The sequence below is a fragment of the Canis lupus genome, chromosome 6, assembly GCF_048164855.1.
Source record: "Canis lupus baileyi chromosome 6, mCanLup2.hap1, whole genome shotgun sequence".
NCBI classification, from domain to species: domain Eukaryota; kingdom Metazoa; phylum Chordata; class Mammalia; order Carnivora; family Canidae; genus Canis; species Canis lupus.
In genome coordinates, this window is record NC_132843.1 from 15,074,268 (window position 1) to 15,091,900 (window position 17,633).

The window sequence follows — 17,633 nt, forward strand, 5'->3', positions numbered from 1 at the left end:
AGTTTTAGGTATACAACATAGTGATTTGACAAGTTTATATTTTGTGCTGTGCTCACCACAAGTGTAGCTGTCACCTGTCCCTGTACATTGCTATGAAAATATCATTGATTTTTTTCCTTATAGCTGTGTCTTTTCTTCCCATGACTTATTCATTCTGTAACTGGAAGCCTGTATCTCCCACTCCCCTTCATCCATCTTGCCCAACTCCCCGCCGTCCCTCCACAGTTCCTTTGGGTTTATATATAGGAGTGGAATTGCTGGATTATATTGTAATTCTTGGTTTTTAATTGTGGCAAACATAACATTAAATTTATCTTTTATTTTTATTTTTTTATTTTTTAAATTTATTTATGATAGTCACACAGAGAGAGAGAGAGAGAGAGGCAGAGACACAGGCAGAGGGAGAAGCAGGCTCCATGCACCGGGAGCCCGATGTGGGATTCAATCCCGGGTCTCCAGGATCACGCCCTGAGCCAAAGGCAGGCGCCAAACTCCTGCGCCACCCAGGGATCCCTAAATTTATCTTTTAAAAAAAAGATTTTATTTATTTATTCACGAGGGACAGAGAGAAAGGCAGAGACACAGGCAGAGGGAGAAGCAGGCTCCCCATGGGGAGCCCGATGTGGGACCCGATCCCAGGACTCCAGGATCACCACTTGAGCCAAGGGCAGACAGATGCTTAACCACTGAGCAACCCAGGTGCCCCTAAATTCATCTTTTTAGTGCTTTTAAGTTTGCAGTTCAGTGGCCTGCGTTTAGATTGGTATGCAGCCATCATCCGTCTCTAGAACTTTTTCATCTTCTTGATAGAACACTCCAGTGAAATGTTGTAATGTGTGATATATCTTGGAAGTAGAGAAGTTATAACTGAGAGAAAGTTTATACAGTTTGGCACTAGGAATTCTAATTGGACTCTGCCAGTTCATATCTTTTCTGTGAAGGAATGCCTGAGAGCACTCAAAGGTTCATAGTAACATGTGGAATACTGAAATTTATATGTTGAGTGTCTGATCACATGCCAACAGGTAGGGAAAAATTGTCCTATAAAGTCTTCATTGGAAAAAACAAGACAAAACAAAACAAATCTTTCACAGAAATTTTGTTGCATTTCTCAAGTTCTTACTGTTGGCAAATCTAGTTTGGGAGGACAAGAAAAAAGTGTTATTTGTTGTTTGGGATCTGGAGTGCTGGTATAAATTGGTAGGAATGATGCAAGTTTGTCATCGCTCCGAGACAGATCCTGACAGGCCAGGGGCATGGGGGCTATACTGTCCCTACTTCTTGCGCAGAGTGCCTTCGAGAACCAGCCTGTAACACAGGTCTAAAATTATGAGCCCTAATAATGCTTGCATTTCTGACAATTTTGGCCACAGATGTGTTTGCTGTGACTCCTCCAACACCAACTCTTGGCACTTCTCAAAACTATGCATGTTAGGATATATTTAAAAAATGAACCTTGAATGAAGAGGAGGTGAGTCTTCATGAGAATGGACCCTGTGACACAGCCAAAACTTTATCCTATAACTCTTCCTTCCCCTTTTTTCCTCCACAAAAGGAACCAGCTGCCATTTTACAGAGTTAAGGAGTATGAGGGAAATTTCCCTTTTAGAAATTCCTAGCTAATATAGAAGACTCATATAAGTTGAGTATGAGTTGGGATGAGTATGCTAATCCCTACCCGCACTCAAGCCATTACAATCCATTGGTCAGAGTAGTGGTCATGAAGGTCACATGGTTAATCCAATTTGGGCTCTAGTACATTGCATTGTATGATTTTTTTTTTTTTTTAAAGATTATTTATTTATTCATGAGAGATACAGATAGAGAGAGGCAGAGACACAGGTAGGGGGAGAAGCAGGCTCCAAACAAGGAGCCCAATGTGGGACTGGATCCCCGGTCTCCAGGACCACAACCCTGGGCTGAAGGCGGCGCTAAACCAGGAGCCACCAGGGCTGCCTGCATTGTATGATTTCTGAATGCGTAGCTGGAATAGACATTCCTGGCAACTGGAAGAATATGCATATTGGCTCCTGATCTATGGAGTGAAACATAATAGTAGAAAGTTCTAATGAAAATTCTGTAATTGCCTTTTCTTACCACAACAATAAACCAAAAACTTTCCTGGAGGGATTGCAGAGATTGGAGCCATCATCTGAGTTGAAAAATGCAAATAAGATTCCTAATCAGTTCCCCATTTAACCTGCTATTTAAGCTTGTAAAGGAAGATGGCTCTTGTGTGTTATTGTAAACTTAATCAGATAGTGACTAAATTATAGCTGTCTTAGATGTGTCTTCTTTATTTTTGTTTTTATTTTTTTATATGTTGCCTCTTTAATGGAGCAAGCATATCCATATGCAGCTCCAGCTTTTGCAGCTGTTGATCTGGCAAGTCATTTTTTTCTCTGTAACACCTGACAAGTAGCCACACAAACATTGCTTTCAGTCTTTCCTCAGGGCTGTAATCTAGGTTACTGAGGATCCATTACAGTTAAGGCATTATATTGATTTGACTTGGTGGTCTAGAAGTGTCAAGAACCCTAGATATAGTATAAGACCCATACATACCAGTGGATGGGAGATATTCTTCAAGAAAATTTTGGTCTAAAAAAAAAAAAGAAAAAGAAAAGAAAATTTTGGTCTTATCACTTTGGTGAAGTTGCCAGGAGTCCAGTATTAAGGAGCATATCAGGATATCCTTTCTAATATAAGAGGCAAATTGCTGCAAACTGCACTATTAGCTGCTAAGAAATAAAACACTTGGGACTTTTTGGATTTTATAGGCAAGATATATCACAATTATATATGCTCTTTCCCATAAACAAGTTTTGAGTAGGTTCCAAAGCATGAAAATATTCTACAGTAGGCCTAGGCTGCAGGGCAATTTTCTTTGCCATATGGGTCATGTAACCCAGGACAGCCAATGTTGTTAATATCAGTGACATGTGGAGATACTATATGGATCCTTTCAAATGCATAGTAGAATCCCAGTGCAAAACTAGTATTTTAGAGCAAAATTATACTCTCTTCTGTCAATAAATATTTTCCTTTTGAGAAATAGCTCCTGTTTGCTTTTGAATTGTGACTGAAACTAAATGCCTGACCATGGGATATCAACCAAGATATGTGCTTTGAACAGGTGACCAATATATGGTATTCCCACAGTCAGAATCAATAGATTCAGGAATCAAGGTGTTGACAAAGAATTCTTCCTTGCTTCTTTCCTGTTCTGGTGTTTGCTGGCAATCTTTGGCGTTCTTGTCTTAGAGGGCATCAGTCCAATCTTGGCCTTATCACATGGCCTTCTCTTTGTGTCTGTCCATCCAAATCTCCTTCTCTCTTCTAAGGACACCAGTCACTGGATTTAGGGCCCATTCTCTTTCTGTATGACCTAATCTTAACTTGATTACATCTACAAAGACTCTTTTTCAAGAGGTCAAATTCACACGTGTCAGGAGTTAGGACTTCAGCATATCCTTTGAGAACATAATACAACATGTAAAACTTGTTATGTATAAAATCCATTTTGTGTATGTGTATAATGTTATGTATAAAATGTATAATGTTACGTGTAAAATCACTCCTCCTTTCCCTTTCTCCTACTATTTTGTGTACTGAGTGTTGGTGATTGTTTAATTTTTCTCTTTTTTCCTGGTCTAGCAAAACATCTGTCAATTTGCTGGTGGTTGTTAACTTGAATATAGGTTATAGGGCATCCAGGAGGGATTATGGCTGAACCAGAAGTGGAATTAATATATTCCAGATATGTATATGGTAATGAATAGGACCTTGTGACTTTTCTTTTGGGGGGGGAGAGAAGGTGAAGTCACCTTCGTTTTAAGTGGCATAGTTGCATTCTCCTATGCAGATGTATGAGTTCTTTGTTATATGAAGTTTAAGTGTGGCAGAACAGTGAGAACGGTACTGAGTATCTAAAAAGGTAGAATATTCCTGTTACTTGTAGGAAACTAGTGAGAGATCAACTGATAAGAGGAGAAGCCGGTTTTTTGTTTCCCGATTCTCTTGGAGCTTCCTGCAGCCTCTTGGAATTGCCTTGCCCGAGTAGGAACCCAAAAGCTGCAGTAGAGCATGCCCTGCACTCATGGAGCTCTGACTTTGGCAATAGTCATGACAGTGCTAGGCGACACTGGGTAGCTAGTCTCCTGCAGCTTCAGTGTGAGGGTCAGCTCTTGGCTTATTGTAACGTAGCGGAAGTTCTAACATCAGCAGCTCAAGGACACAGTAATTATGGGTCCTAGGTAACATCATTTCCTCTTTTTCTCCTTTTGCCGTCAGTGGGTGGTGGGGAGGGGAGAGGAAGGTCGTGTTTTCACGTAGTTATTAATCTGTCTTTGCTTCTTCAGCCTTTCTGACACTTTTGCAAATAATTTGGCGTATTAAATTCCCTTTGTTTAAATATATGGAGTGATTTATGTTTTCCTAAGTGGATACTGATACACTTTTCTTCTTGGGTGCACACAGCTAGGCTACATTTTTCCTCCCTTTCAATTAGATGTGGCTGAGTTCTAGATGATGGGATGTAACAGAATAATATATGCCAGTTTGGGGCTAACACTTTTGGGAAGTGAGCTACGCTCTTCCCTGCTTCCTTCAGCTACACATGGATAACTGTGGGGCATCATGGAACAAGAGCATGAGTCTCTGAATTACTATGTGGAGGAAAGTGTTAAACTACTACATGAATGGAAAATAAAACTTAATTGTATTAGAGTCTTTATAAGTTTTCGGTCTATTTGTTGTAGCAGATAGTGTTACTGTAAACTAATATTTTCTCCAAATATTACACATTTTTATAGATTGTAAAGTATCCAGAAATTCATTCCTAGTAGTAAGAATAGTAAGTGAATAACAAAACTACTTTATTTCTGGGGCAAGGATATATTTATTTTATCTCACTTATGATTAGGATAAAAAACTTACTAGTTTTCAATGACCCAAAATGTTTCTGAACAAATGGGTAAACAAACATATGTACAAAATAACTGGATTCTACACATGATAAATACATACATGACACAGTGGTTTTCAAAGTGGTTTTCATGGCGTTCTATTGGAAGAAGATGTCATCTTGGCCTTGTGCTTATTTTGGAGAATACCAATGTAAACATCTGGGGATACAGAGGATGATCTATTAAGGAAAGTATGTAAATTTTTCCATATATTTTGTATCTTCTACTCTCTTACAGGCATACCTTGTTTTATTGCACTTTGCTTTATTATGCCTCAGACATTGCCTTTTCTTTTTTTAAAATAAATTGAAGGTTTGTGGCAACCCCTGTGCTAGGCAGGTCCATTGGTACCCTTTTCCCAACATCATTTGCTCACTTCATGTCTCTATGTCACAATTTGGTATCTCTCACAATATTTCAAATATTTAAAAATTATTTTGTTATGGTGATCTGTGATCTGTTATGGTGATCTGTGATCAGTGACCTTTGATGGTACCACACAGACCATACCCACATAGATGGTGAACTTAATTGATAAATGTTGTGTGTGGTTCGACCAGCTGTTCCTTCATTTCTCTCCTTCTAGTAGGTGCCTCCCTATTCCTTGAGACACAACAATATTGAAAGTAGACCAATTAATAACTACAATGACCTCTAAGTGTTCAAGTGAAAGGAAGAGTCACATCTCTCACTTTAAATCAAAAGCTAGAAATGATTTACCTTAGTGAAAAGGCATGTTGAAAGCTGAGATAGGTTGAAAGCTAGGTTTTTTCCACCAGTTAGCCAAGTTGTGAATGCAAAGGAAAAGTTCTTGAAGTAAATTTAAAGGTGCTAAATCAGCGAAAACACAAATGGTAAGAAAATGAAACAGCTTTATTGCTGATATGGAGAAAGTCTGAGTTGTCTGGATAGAAGATAAAACCAGCACAACATTCCCTTAAGCTGAAGCCTAATCAAGAGCAAAACCATGACTCTTTACAATACCGTGAAGGCCGAGAGAGGTGAGGAAGCTTCAGGAGAAACGTCTGAAGCTAGCAAAAGTTGGTTCACGAGGTTTAAGGAAAGAAGCTATGTCCATGACATCAAAGTGCAAGGTGAAGCAGCAAGTGATCCAGAAAATTTTGGTAAGATCATTAATGAAGGTGGCTATACCAGATTTTCAATATAGACTAAATAGCCTTCTATTGGAAGAAGATGCCATCTTGGCCTTTCAGAGCTAGAGAGGAGAAATCAATGCCTGGTTTTAAAGCTCCAGAGGGCAGGCTGGATCTCTTGTTAGGCGCTACTGTAGCTGGTGACTTTAAGTTGAAACCACTGCTCCTTTGCCATCTGAAAATCCTAGGGCCGTTAAGAATTATGCTCAATCTACTCTGCCTGTGCTCTATAAATGGAACAACAAAGCCCGGATGACAGCACATCTGTTTACAATATGGTTGACTGAATATTTTAAGGCTACTGTGGAGAACTATTGCTCAGAAAAAAAAAAAAATCCTTTCAAAATATTACTGCTCATTGAGAGGTCTGACTCTTTTTTTTTTTTTTTTTTGACTGACTCTAATTTTGAAAGAACTTCCACTGTGGGTAAAATTCTATCAAACAGTATTGCATGCTACAGAGCAACTGTTTGTGAAAAAGAGTCAACAGAGCAGAAAAATTCATTGTTGTCTTGAGACATTGCCACAGCCAACTGAACCTTTAGCAGCCACCACCCTGATCAATCAGCAGCTATCAATGTGGAGGCAAGACCTTCCATCAGCAATATTACAACTCCCTGAAAGTTCAGATGATGGTTAGCATTTTTCTTTTTAGCAATTAGGTACTTTTATTTTTTAAAAAATATTTTATTTATTTATTCATGAGAGATACAGAGAGAGAAAGGCAGAGACACAGGCAGAGGGAGAAGCAGGTTCCATGCAGGGAGCCCGATGTGGGACTTGATCCCGGGTCTCCAGGATCACGCCCTGGGCCAAAGGCAGGCGCTAAACCGCTGAGCCACCCAGGGATCCCCCACAATTAGGTACTTTTAAAATTAAGGTATGTATATACTTTTTAGATGTCATGCTATCACACATATAATAGTCTACAGTATAGTGTAAACATAACTTTTATATGCACGGGGAAGCCAAAAAATTCATTTGATTCACTTTATTGCAATACTTGCTTAATTTGGTAGTCTGGAACCCAACCTGCAATATCCCTGAGGTCTGCCTGTAATTTTGATTTTTGAGCATATTTTATTATACCTATAACATGGTAGTACACATATAATTCATGCACAAATAAGTACATATATTGGAAGTACATGTTCAAAAATTTTGTACTGAAAGGATGTATAGTCAAAACCATTTAGAGACCATTGGCAAAATGTATTGAGTAGTCTTGAAATAGTGTTATTAGCAACACTAGTGTTGCAAATAGCAACATGATAGTGTTATTAAGTCACAGGATATTTAATAAGGGGATGGATAGATAAGAGAGCACTTAATACAAAGAAATACATACACTACTACATAGGTTATAGTCTAAACTGTATGTCTTAACTTCCTTGTAATCCTGGACAAATTACTACTTAATCAATCCTGACCTCATTTTCTTCTTATCAAATATGAGGACTGGGCTAATTTGAGGTTTCATATTTATGCTCACTTATACTCCAGAGGTTTTGATGAGTTTCTGTACAGCTGCTGCAAAGGTAAGAGATAGGAAAGACTATAGGCAGGCTCTAGCCTTTCTATATTGCCTCACTACCTAGCTTCCTTTATTGATCAAATGTACAGGGTAAGAACAGAGGGTCTGTGGGGTGGCTAGGGAGAAAAGAAAACCACCAGGCTAGATCATTTCTTAAGATCTCTTTTCATTTTAAGGGCACATAAAATTCAAAGCTGTTATAACTAATCTTTGTTATCAAAAACAAAAGCCTTTTGGGCAGCCCGGGTGGCCCAGCGGTTTAGCGCCGCCTTCAGCCCAGGGCGTGACCCTGGAGACCTGGGTTTGACGTCAGGCTCCCTGCATGGAGCCTGCTTCTCCCTCTGCCTGTCTCTGCCTCTCTCTCTCTCTATCATGAATAAGTAAATAAAATCTTTTGAAACATCAGAAATTTGGCTGGCCTATTTTGAACAAATAGTTTAAATCTTGATTGGTCTCTCAAATTAGCTCTATTTGGTCTTTGGGATTCCATATTGGTATCTTCCCTCACTTTTATTTACATGAAAAATTAAGCATATTTTATTTATTTTACTACATAATAATTAGTTGGTCACATTTTACAGCCCCTTTCTTTCCACTTGATTATTGTCTTTCCATTTGGCTATTTGATTCTGTTGGAGTATTCCTGCTACTGTGACTCTCAGGAAGAGCAATTGTTTATGCTAAGAATGCCTCCATGCCAGCTAAAAAACAATGGTTTTTAAATCCTACACACCATAATATCTTTTATTTAAAGATTTTATTTATTTATTCATGAGAGACACACAGAGAGAGAGAGAGGCAGAGAGAGAAAGAAGCAGGCTCCATGCAGGGAGCCCGACCTAGGACTCGATCCGGGGTCTCCAGGGTCACGCCCTGGGCCAAAGGCAGGCACTAAACCGCTGAGCCACCAGGGCTGCCCCATGATGTCATTGAAACAACAGCAGGGGGATCCCTGGGTGGCGCAGCGGTTTGGCGCCTGCCTTTGGCCCAGGGCGCGATTCTGGAGACCCGGGATCGAATCCCACGTCGGGCTCCCGGTGCATGGAGCCTGCTTCTCCCTCTGCCTCTCTCTCTCTCTCTGTGTGACTATCATAAAATAATAATAATAATAAACAACAGCAGGCAGAAACCACTCTTACCAGTCCTCTTATGTTCCTTTCAGGATTGTCTTTAGCATATAAGGGCTGAATCACGTCGAGGGTGGAGGTGGTTATCAGTGGGCAAGATACATGTAAACTGTCTCAGAAGCTTGTAGTGTCTGGAGCCTCCTTAGCACCCTGACTCCGCAGGAAGTAAGAGCCACCGTGGGTTCGAAGGACTTTGCACTTTGCTCACACTCGGTACCATTCGAATCAGCTTAAAAATACGTCCCTCATCGCCCACTCGGGTTTGCTATGCTCGCAATTCACACACACACAAGTGCACGTCGCCCTTACTCTGCGCCGTGATCTGTCCTACTTCCGATCCCGTTAGCAAAGAAGGCTGCAAGAACGCGGAACGCCCGACCCACACCGTACGCCTAGGTCCGCTGGAACTTGGAGCCTGACCTCAGCCCAGCTGCCGGGTCCCCGCGCCGGCGTCGAACCGCAACCTCGGTTACACTTCCTCCAGCCCCACCCCCGGGCCAGTGGACGGGCTCTGGCCCCGCCCCTTTTCTCCCAGCCAATGGGGCGCGCCGCACCTCTCCGTCCGGCCACGGCCCCGGCGAGCCGCCCCTCCCGCCCCTCAGGCTCCCGCCGGCCGTCGCCGCCCCTCCCGCCGCGCTTTCCGGACGCGGCGCATGCGCACTCCCGTCGGGCCCTGGAGGGACGCTTAGGGATCGATTTTCGCCTCCTTTCTTTCTCCAGTCGCGCGACTCTCTAAAATCCCTTCCGCCCTACTGTCGCTGCGGCTCCCTCTCCTAGTCCGAGAAGGTGCCGCTCCAGCCTTGAGTGCGTCGGTATCCGGATGTGGAGCCGCTCTCGCCCGGCGGGGACTCTGTGGCGAGGCGGAGCGCGGCGGCGTGCGCGGGGGCAGAGAGAAGGGGGCCCGTGGGCCCGGGCGCTCGCCGGACGCCGGGAGGTACCACCGCTGCCCGCGGGGGAGGACGCGGCGGCGCCGGCGCTCGGGCGCCCACCCCGGGGCGAGGGGCTCGGGGAGAAGAAAGGCAGGCAGTTAAGCTTGCTCCCCGCCGGCCTCGCCGTCCCCCCCGGGCTAGCCTCCCCCGGCCCCCTGCGCTCCCCGCGCTCCCGGCCGGGGGAGAGCGTGGTTTCCTGGCGGCCGTCGCTGTAGCCCGGCCGGGGAGCCCGGAGGAAGCGGGGCAGTCCCCGCCCACGGCCCCCTCCCCTCTGCCCGCCCGCCGCCGCCGCCGCCGCCGCCGCCGCCTCGGAGCCGCTGCGGTCAGGCCTCCAGTCGGAGCGGGGGGCGCGGCGGCGGCGGCGGCGGCTCGAGAGCGTCTGCGGGCTTGCCGGGGCCCGCGCCGCCGCCCCCGTGAACTATTCCCACGCACCCCGGGGCTCGCTGCCGCTCCCGCCGGCGCCGAGAGGCCGGCCCGGGCCCAACTCCCTCACGGGGCCCCCGGCGGCGGCGGCGGCGGCGGCGGAGCCCACCGCCCGGGCCCCAATGAGTAACTCCCGGAATAACCGGGTGATGGTGGAAGGGGTCGGGGCGCGGGTAGTGCGCGGCCCGGACTGGAAGTGGGGGAAGCAGGACGGCGGCGAAGGCCATGTGGGCACGGTGCGGAGCTTCGAGAGCCCCGAGGAGGTGGTGGTGGTGTGGGACAACGGCACCGCCGCCAACTACCGCTGCTCCGGGGCCTACGACCTGCGCATCCTGGACAGCGCGCCCACGGGTAAGTCTTGGTCCCCTGACCGCCCCCCCCCCCCCGGGCGGCGCGCTTGTGGAGGAGGGGCGAGGCCGGCTGGGCGGCGGGCAGCCTGCGGGGAGCCCGCGGTAGAGCGGGAGACAGCCACAGGGATGTTGGGTCCAGTACCTGGTGGACGAAAACTTGGACAACAGACCCCGCCACCCCCACGGGAAATGGTGGCAGCACCGTCACCAGGATGCTTGCAAGCCTGGAAGGCACAAAGCGCCGGGAAGACAACAGACTGGTCCCCTCCTCCTCCTCTAGGGACAGGGTCTGGAGAGGCCTGGCTAATAAGCCATTGAAATTAATCAGCCACCGAGTGATCACTGTCTGGAGAGAGGCTTGCCGAGCCATATGGTGTTTAGCTGACGGGTTACGATTGCCGAGGGGCCTCCTGTAGCTCGGATTCGCTGAGATACCGTGTGTGTGTGTGTGTGTGTGTGTGTGTGTGTGTAGAAGGGTGTGCGTTACCTCCTGTAACACAGAACGACTCGGAGTTCGGTAGCTGAATGTTAATTGGGACCTTGTGGAATGATGTTTCGTCTACATTGTTTCATTACCCACAGAAGGAAAAACACTCTCTAAGCTGTTGAGCCATTTCCTTGTGTTAAATACTTTTTCCAAGTGGAGTAGACACCTGCCTTTTTTTTTTTATTTTTTATTTTTTTTGGTCGCTAATAGCCCATCTCGTATGTAAAGTCATATAAGAGACTTCGCCGTTCATGCACAATGAGTCAAGGTCCTCGATTCACAAATTTTCAGGGATCGGACTCTAAAATTTTTTTTTTTAATTTATTTTTATTTTATGATAGTCACAGAGAGAGAGAGAGAGGCAGAGACACAGGCAGAGGGAGAAGCAGGCTCCATGCACTGGGAGCCCGATGTGGGGATTCGATCCCGGGTCTCCAGGATCGCGCCCTGGGCCAAAGGCAGGCGCCAAAACCGCTGCGCCACCCAGGGATCCCAGGGACTCTAAAATTTTTATGCAATGTGGTAAACGGAAGAAGGTTTGTGCTCATAAAATAAAGATCTAACTTTATTTTATTGGATTATTTTAATCAAAACATTTTAACAGATTTGTCCTCGATACTCTATTTAGTAGAAAGTAGTTAAAATATAAAATTTGTTACTTTTCTGAATGCATAAATAAGCCACTTTTAAAAAACTGAGGTATCATCGACATATATTAGTCTTCTGTGTACAATAAAGATTTGTTTGTATATATTGCGAAATTATCACAGTAAGTCTAGTTAGTATCCATCCATCATCATACATAGTTAATAAAATTTTTTTCTTTTGTGACGAGAACTTTTAAGATTTACTATTTTAACAACTTTCAAATATGTGATAGTGTTATTAATTGTAGTCACCATGCTGTACATTACATCCCATGACTTTATTTTATAACTGGAATTTTGTACCTTTTGACATCCTTCACCCATTTCACCTACTCCCACCTCTGACAACCACCAATCTGCTATTTGTACCTATGAACTTTTTTTTCAGATTCCATGTATATTTGAGATTATATGGTATATCTCTTTGTTTTATTTCACTTGGCACAGGGTTGTCTAGATCCGTCCATGTTGTTGCAAATGGCAGGATTTAATTCTTTTTTTATAGCTAAGTAATATTCCATTATATATATATGTGCCATATTTTCCTTATTCATTCATTGTTGTTGGACTTTTAGATTGTTTCCTTGTCTTGGCTATTGTAAATAATGCTGCAGTGAACATGAGGATACATTAATCTTTTTGGGTTACTGTTTTCTTTAGGTAGATACCCAGAAGTATTGCTGGATCCTCTGGGAGTTCTATTTTTCTTTCTTTCTTTCTTTCTTTCTTTCTTTCTTTCTTTCTTTCTTTCTTTCTTTCTTTCTTTCTTTCTTTTTTTAAAGATTTTATTTATTCATTCATGAGACACACACAGAGAGAGAGGAGAGAGAGAGAGAGAGAGAGAGAGAGGGCAGAGACACAGGCAGAGGGAGAAGCAGGCTCCATGCAGGGAGCCCAACGTGGGACTTGATCCCAGGTCTCCAGGATCAGGCCCTGGGCTGAAGGTGGCACTAAACTGCCGAGCCACCCGGCTGCCCCGGAGTTCTGTTTTTAATGTTTTGAGGAACCTCCATACTGCTTTCCATATTGGTTTATACTAATTTATGTTCCCACCAATAGTAAACAAACATCCTTGGTTTTGTCCACATCCTTGCCAATCCTTGTTATTTCTTGTCTTTTTGATAGTAGCCATTCTAGCAAGTGTGAGGTGATATCTCACTATGATTTTGATTTGTGTTTTTATGATGATTAGTAATGTTGAGCATTTTTTCACGTGTCTGTTGACCATCCATATGTCTTTTTTGAAAAAATATTCAGATCCTCTGTCCATTTTTAAATCAGATTTTTTTTGCTGTTGAATTATATGAGTTTTTATGTATTTTAGATATTAATCCCTTCTTTGTATTATTTGCAAGTATTTTTTCTCATTCAGTAAGTTGCTCTTTCATTTTGTTGATGCTTTCCTTTGCTGTGCAGTGGTTTTTTAGTCTGATGAAGTCCCACTTGTTTCTTTTCATTTTTGGTGCTTTTGCTTTTGGCATCAAGTCCAAAAAAATCATTGCCACAATCATTGTTAAAGAGCTTACTGCCTCTGTTTTCTTCTAGGAGTTTTATGGTTTCAGATCCTAACTTTAACGTCTTTAATACATTTTGAGTTAATTCATAAATAAGCTACTTCTAAGGCTTTATCGTTGAGTTTGACAAAGCCTAATGAATCTGAAATGGGTTCATATTTATTATTAGCAGCAACAAAAAGGAAACACAAGCCAGCTCAGTTTTTTTGAACAGATAATTCATAAAATTGTGTTTCCTAGCTGGCTATTTAAATATTTGAAAAAGATGTATATGCGTGTCCCAAAGAAAAGATTCAACGGTACAAAAAGGGCCAGCCATTGTTATCAGTTTCTTGTGTGTTCTTACATAATACTCTATTTATTGCAGGCATGTTTATTAATATACTGTTAATCTATCTTTTTAAAGTACAAATGGTAATAAGCTATATTCTCTTTTGCACTTTGGTTTCTTTCACTTAATAGTGTATATCGTCAGTTATTCCATGTTAGCACGTGTAGGTCTACCTTATTCTTTCATAACTGCATAATATTCCATACTTAACCAGTGCTTTCTTGATAGGCATTTATATTGTTTCAGGTCTTATTTACAATGATGCAATGAATAAATTCTGTGCATATGTGCTGAGTACTTCTGATGTGGAATTGCTGCATCAAGGGATACACATATTTAACATTTTGATAGATATTGACTAATTAATGTCCAAAGACATTTTACTAGTTTACACTCCGACATGTTATACTGTATGAGGCATATACCTGTTTCTGCACACTCTTAAAATTTTATCTTTGCTACCTCAAGCTAAAGTTTGACCACAGTTCCATAATTTGGAGTCATTTTGGTATCAGTAATTGCAGGTTTATGGGGAAATTTAAATATCTTTCTAGGGTAAAGTGTAACAAATCCTATACTACAGCAGTTTTTGAAGGGTTATTAATGTTGTCTGTATGCTTTGTAGTATGAAGTACATCTGTCATGAATAGTTTCATTATCTTATATAAAAGATGTTTTTAGAAGTAATTGTTTTAAAATCTCAGTTTAATTTACAAGATAATTTTACTTATTTATTTAAAAAATATTTAGTTATTAATGAGAGACACAGAGACATAGGCAGAAGGAGAGGCAGGCTTCCCGCAGGGAGATGCGGAACTTGATCCCAGGACCCCAGGATTACGACCTGAGCCAAAGGCAAACTCTAAACCACTGAGCCACCCAGGTGTCCCAATTTTACACATTTAATTTGCTGTGTGTAACAATTCATCTTGTTCATCTGATTCTTTTAGCAGACATTTTTTTTTTAAATATTTATTTATTTATTTATTCAGAGAGAGCGAGGCACAAGCAGGCTCCATGCAGGGAAGCCTGACATGAGACTCGATCCCGGATCTCCAGGATCACACCCCGGGCTGCAGGCGGCACTAAACCGCTGCGCCACTGGGGCTGCCCCTTAGCAGACATTTTAATAGCATTTCTAGCCTTATGCAGTGCTGTTGAAATGTATTTTAATTCCTAGGATTTAATTTCTTCAGTATTTTTTTTTTTTTCCTTAAAGGATTGAATAAATCACAAGCTCTTAGATCTGGCTTTACCCCCAGGACTATCCTACTACTTTCAATTTTCTTTTCTCTTTTTTCTTCAAGGTATTTGATAATTGATGTTTATTGGTACCTTATTACATTCTCAGGATTTATTAAATATTATGTATAGTTCTGATTTTTACATAGTAGTTAAAATAAAAATAAATTTAACCTTTTTGAAGTAATTTCAGGTTTACAAAAATTATAAACAGAAAAATAACATTGGTTATTAACGAATCTACAGACCTTATTCAGATTTCACCAGTTGTCCCACTAATGTCCTTTTACGGGTCCAGGATCCAATCTAAAATCTCAATTACTTTGAGATGCTACAGTGCAGCATGACTAGAACTTTGAGCTGCATGTGAGGCTGTCAGATTCTCTAGCTCCAGTTGGTCAGTCTTTACTCTCGTGGTATTATTTTTTTACTTTATCAGGGTTCTTAATCTTTTAGATTTTCTTTGTTCCAAGCAGCAGCTCAAAGTTCTAGTCATGCTGCACTGTTGAAGTCAAGCTCTGCCCTTGGGAGAGTATATGACATTGTCACATCTATTTAACTATCAGATCTTACCCAGTATTTCAAATTACTGAAAACTTACCTCTTTTGTAAAGCTTCTTTTGTTTTTGAGAAGAATTAGCCTATTAATATTTGCTTTTAAGTATATGGTTAGGGCCAACATAAGTAATTACATTACCAGGTGTAGGCGAAAATTTTGTTAGAAATTAGAAGCCAGGGGATCCCTGAGTGGCTTAGTGGTTGAGCACCTGCCTTCGGCCCGGGGTGTGATCCTGGGGTCCCGGGATCGGGTCCCGAGTCCGGCTCCCAGCGTGGGGTCTGCTTCTCCCTCTGCCTGTGTCTCTCATGAATAAATAAGTAAAATCTTAAAATGAGATATTTTATGTATGAGATAAATGGATTAAATAATTGTATTTATTTTATTTTCAAAAGATTTTATTTTTTTAGTATTTTTAAAAGATTTTATTTATTCATGATATATACATATATATATCATCTCTCTCTCTCTCTCTTATATATATATATATATATATATATATATAAGAGAGAGAGAGGCAGAGACACAGGCAGAGGGAGAAGCAGGCTCCATGCAGGGAGCCTGATATGGGGCTTGATCCCCGGTCTCCAGGATCATGCCCTGGGCAGAAGGTGGCGCTAAACCGCTGAACCACCCGGCCTGGCCTGCCCTGGGTTAAATAATTTTAAATACAAATTTCCTTCTAGCTTTGAAAATTTGACTTGATGTTAAGAGTAAAGAGCTAATAACTATTCATAGAACTAATTCAGAGCTAACCTGGAGATACAAATTTAAAAACGATAACTTTCACCCTGATCAGATTGACAAAAATTGAAAGTCTAGAAATAGGATGTATTGATAAAGAATATGGGAAATCAGAACTCTCAGGTTATTAGTTAGTGGGATAGTAAATTGATAAAACCAATTTAAGAAGCAATTTGCCAATTTTGTAACTTCACAATGCACATATTCTGCAACTAAGGAAATCTAAGTGTATGTCTAGGAGATCCTCAGGCACAAGTCCGTAAAAAGGTATACAAAAAGAAATTAATTGCATTATTGTTTATAAAAGCAATAATTTGATAACTACTAAAAGATTATATGTAGAATAATTTGTCATGTTACATGAGTCTCATACAATAAAATATTAGCAGTTAAAGTGAAAGAATTAGTGTATATTTACCAAATATATGTGAAGTAAAGTAAGTTTTAAAAAGATACTGTAGATAATACTATGCTTTTTATGCAAATTTTATGAAAAATTGTGAAAAATATACGTAGAAAAAGGATAAACACCTAGACAGAAAGGATCCAACCACCAGGGTGGTATTTTGGTATTTTGCTTCTCAGAATATTCTTTTTTTAAAAAATGAGAGCAATATGATTTTTTTCACTGTTTCTGAAAATCTTAGTTTAATATGTTAGTAAATCAAATAAATCTAAATTGACCTTGTTTCCATTCTTGATTTTGCTAGATGCTGTAGCTTTTAGGAGACCTCATGAAGATAGATAGTTGATCCACAGGGAAGAAGTGTCTTTCTGAGTATATTATCCTGGTTATTAAGCTCTTATGTCTTGGCTTCTACTCTATGAGGCTGGAATAGGACTCTGCATTTTCTTTTTTGCCAGCTGGGTCCTTGTTGGTTCTGCCAGTAGGGGATGACTGGAAGGCTGAAGTGGGAGAAGAGACTTGTTTTTTTCTGTTTTGCTTGCTTGCTTTTGGTATCATCTCATCCATCAGGATTTCAGTGTCAGTATTTGATTCCAGTATAACCAGAAATATCCTTAGTGTGTCCCCACTCACTGACACCAGCACCAACCAGTCACAACCCCTCCATTCATTAAGTTCTGGATCCTAGCCCTATGGGACCCCTTTTTAAAGCCTCTTACATTTTAGTAATCCCTTTTTTTGTTGTTGTTGTTGTTGTTTCCCTTTTTTTTTTCCCGTTGTTTCCCTTTTTCTAGAAGTGGTGATTTTTTTTTTTTTTTTTAAAGATTTTATTTATTCATGAGAGACACAGGCAGAGACACAGGCCTAGGGAGAAGCAGGCTCCCTGCAGGGAGCCTGATCCCTCCAGGATCATGCCCTGGGCTGAAGGCGGCGCTAAACTGCTGAGCCACCAGAGCTGCCCTAGAAGTGGTGAATTGGTGTGGTTTCTATCTCCTGATTGGACCCTAATACTGTTTACTAAATTTTAATTCTATTTTTCTATTCCATTACCAGTTACATATAAAGTTTTTATTAAAATTTAGCAAGTAATTTTCCATCTTTTCTGATGCTAATCATTTCTCATGTATGAATGTTTTACTTAATATATTTTAAATCAATGAATTCTGAATTTTCTGAACTTAAAATGAGGTAAAATATTACTTTGTTTTAAGGATGTGAATAT

General features: G+C 41.5%; 1 protein-coding gene and 1 long non-coding RNA gene across 3 annotated transcripts in view; one reads left to right on the plus strand and one right to left on the minus strand.

The window, feature by feature from the left end:
• Window positions 1–564: 564 nt before the first annotated feature.
• On the minus strand, window positions 565–9,340 carry LOC140635049 (uncharacterized). Of its 2 annotated transcripts, none has more exons than XR_012032391.1 (4): window positions 9,092–9,340; window positions 5,029–5,126; window positions 2,566–2,601; window positions 565–2,035 (listed from the first exon to the last, which is right to left on the minus strand). It is a non-coding gene; the product is annotated as an uncharacterized lncRNA (long non-coding RNA). The 2 variants fall into 2 exon arrangements; XR_012032390.1 differs by having other exon boundaries at window positions 8,795–9,340.
• An 811-nt stretch (window positions 9,341–10,151) lies between these two features.
• Window positions 10,152–17,633, plus strand: part of MIB1 (MIB E3 ubiquitin protein ligase 1) — a 137,336-nt gene continuing 129,854 nt past the window's right edge. Inside the window, exon 1 of the mRNA XM_072829008.1 lies at window positions 10,152–10,485. Within this exon, the coding sequence (XP_072685109.1) occupies window positions 10,257–10,485 (229 nt within the window). The 5' untranslated portion in view covers window positions 10,152–10,256. The remainder of the gene's footprint in view (window positions 10,486–17,633) is intronic.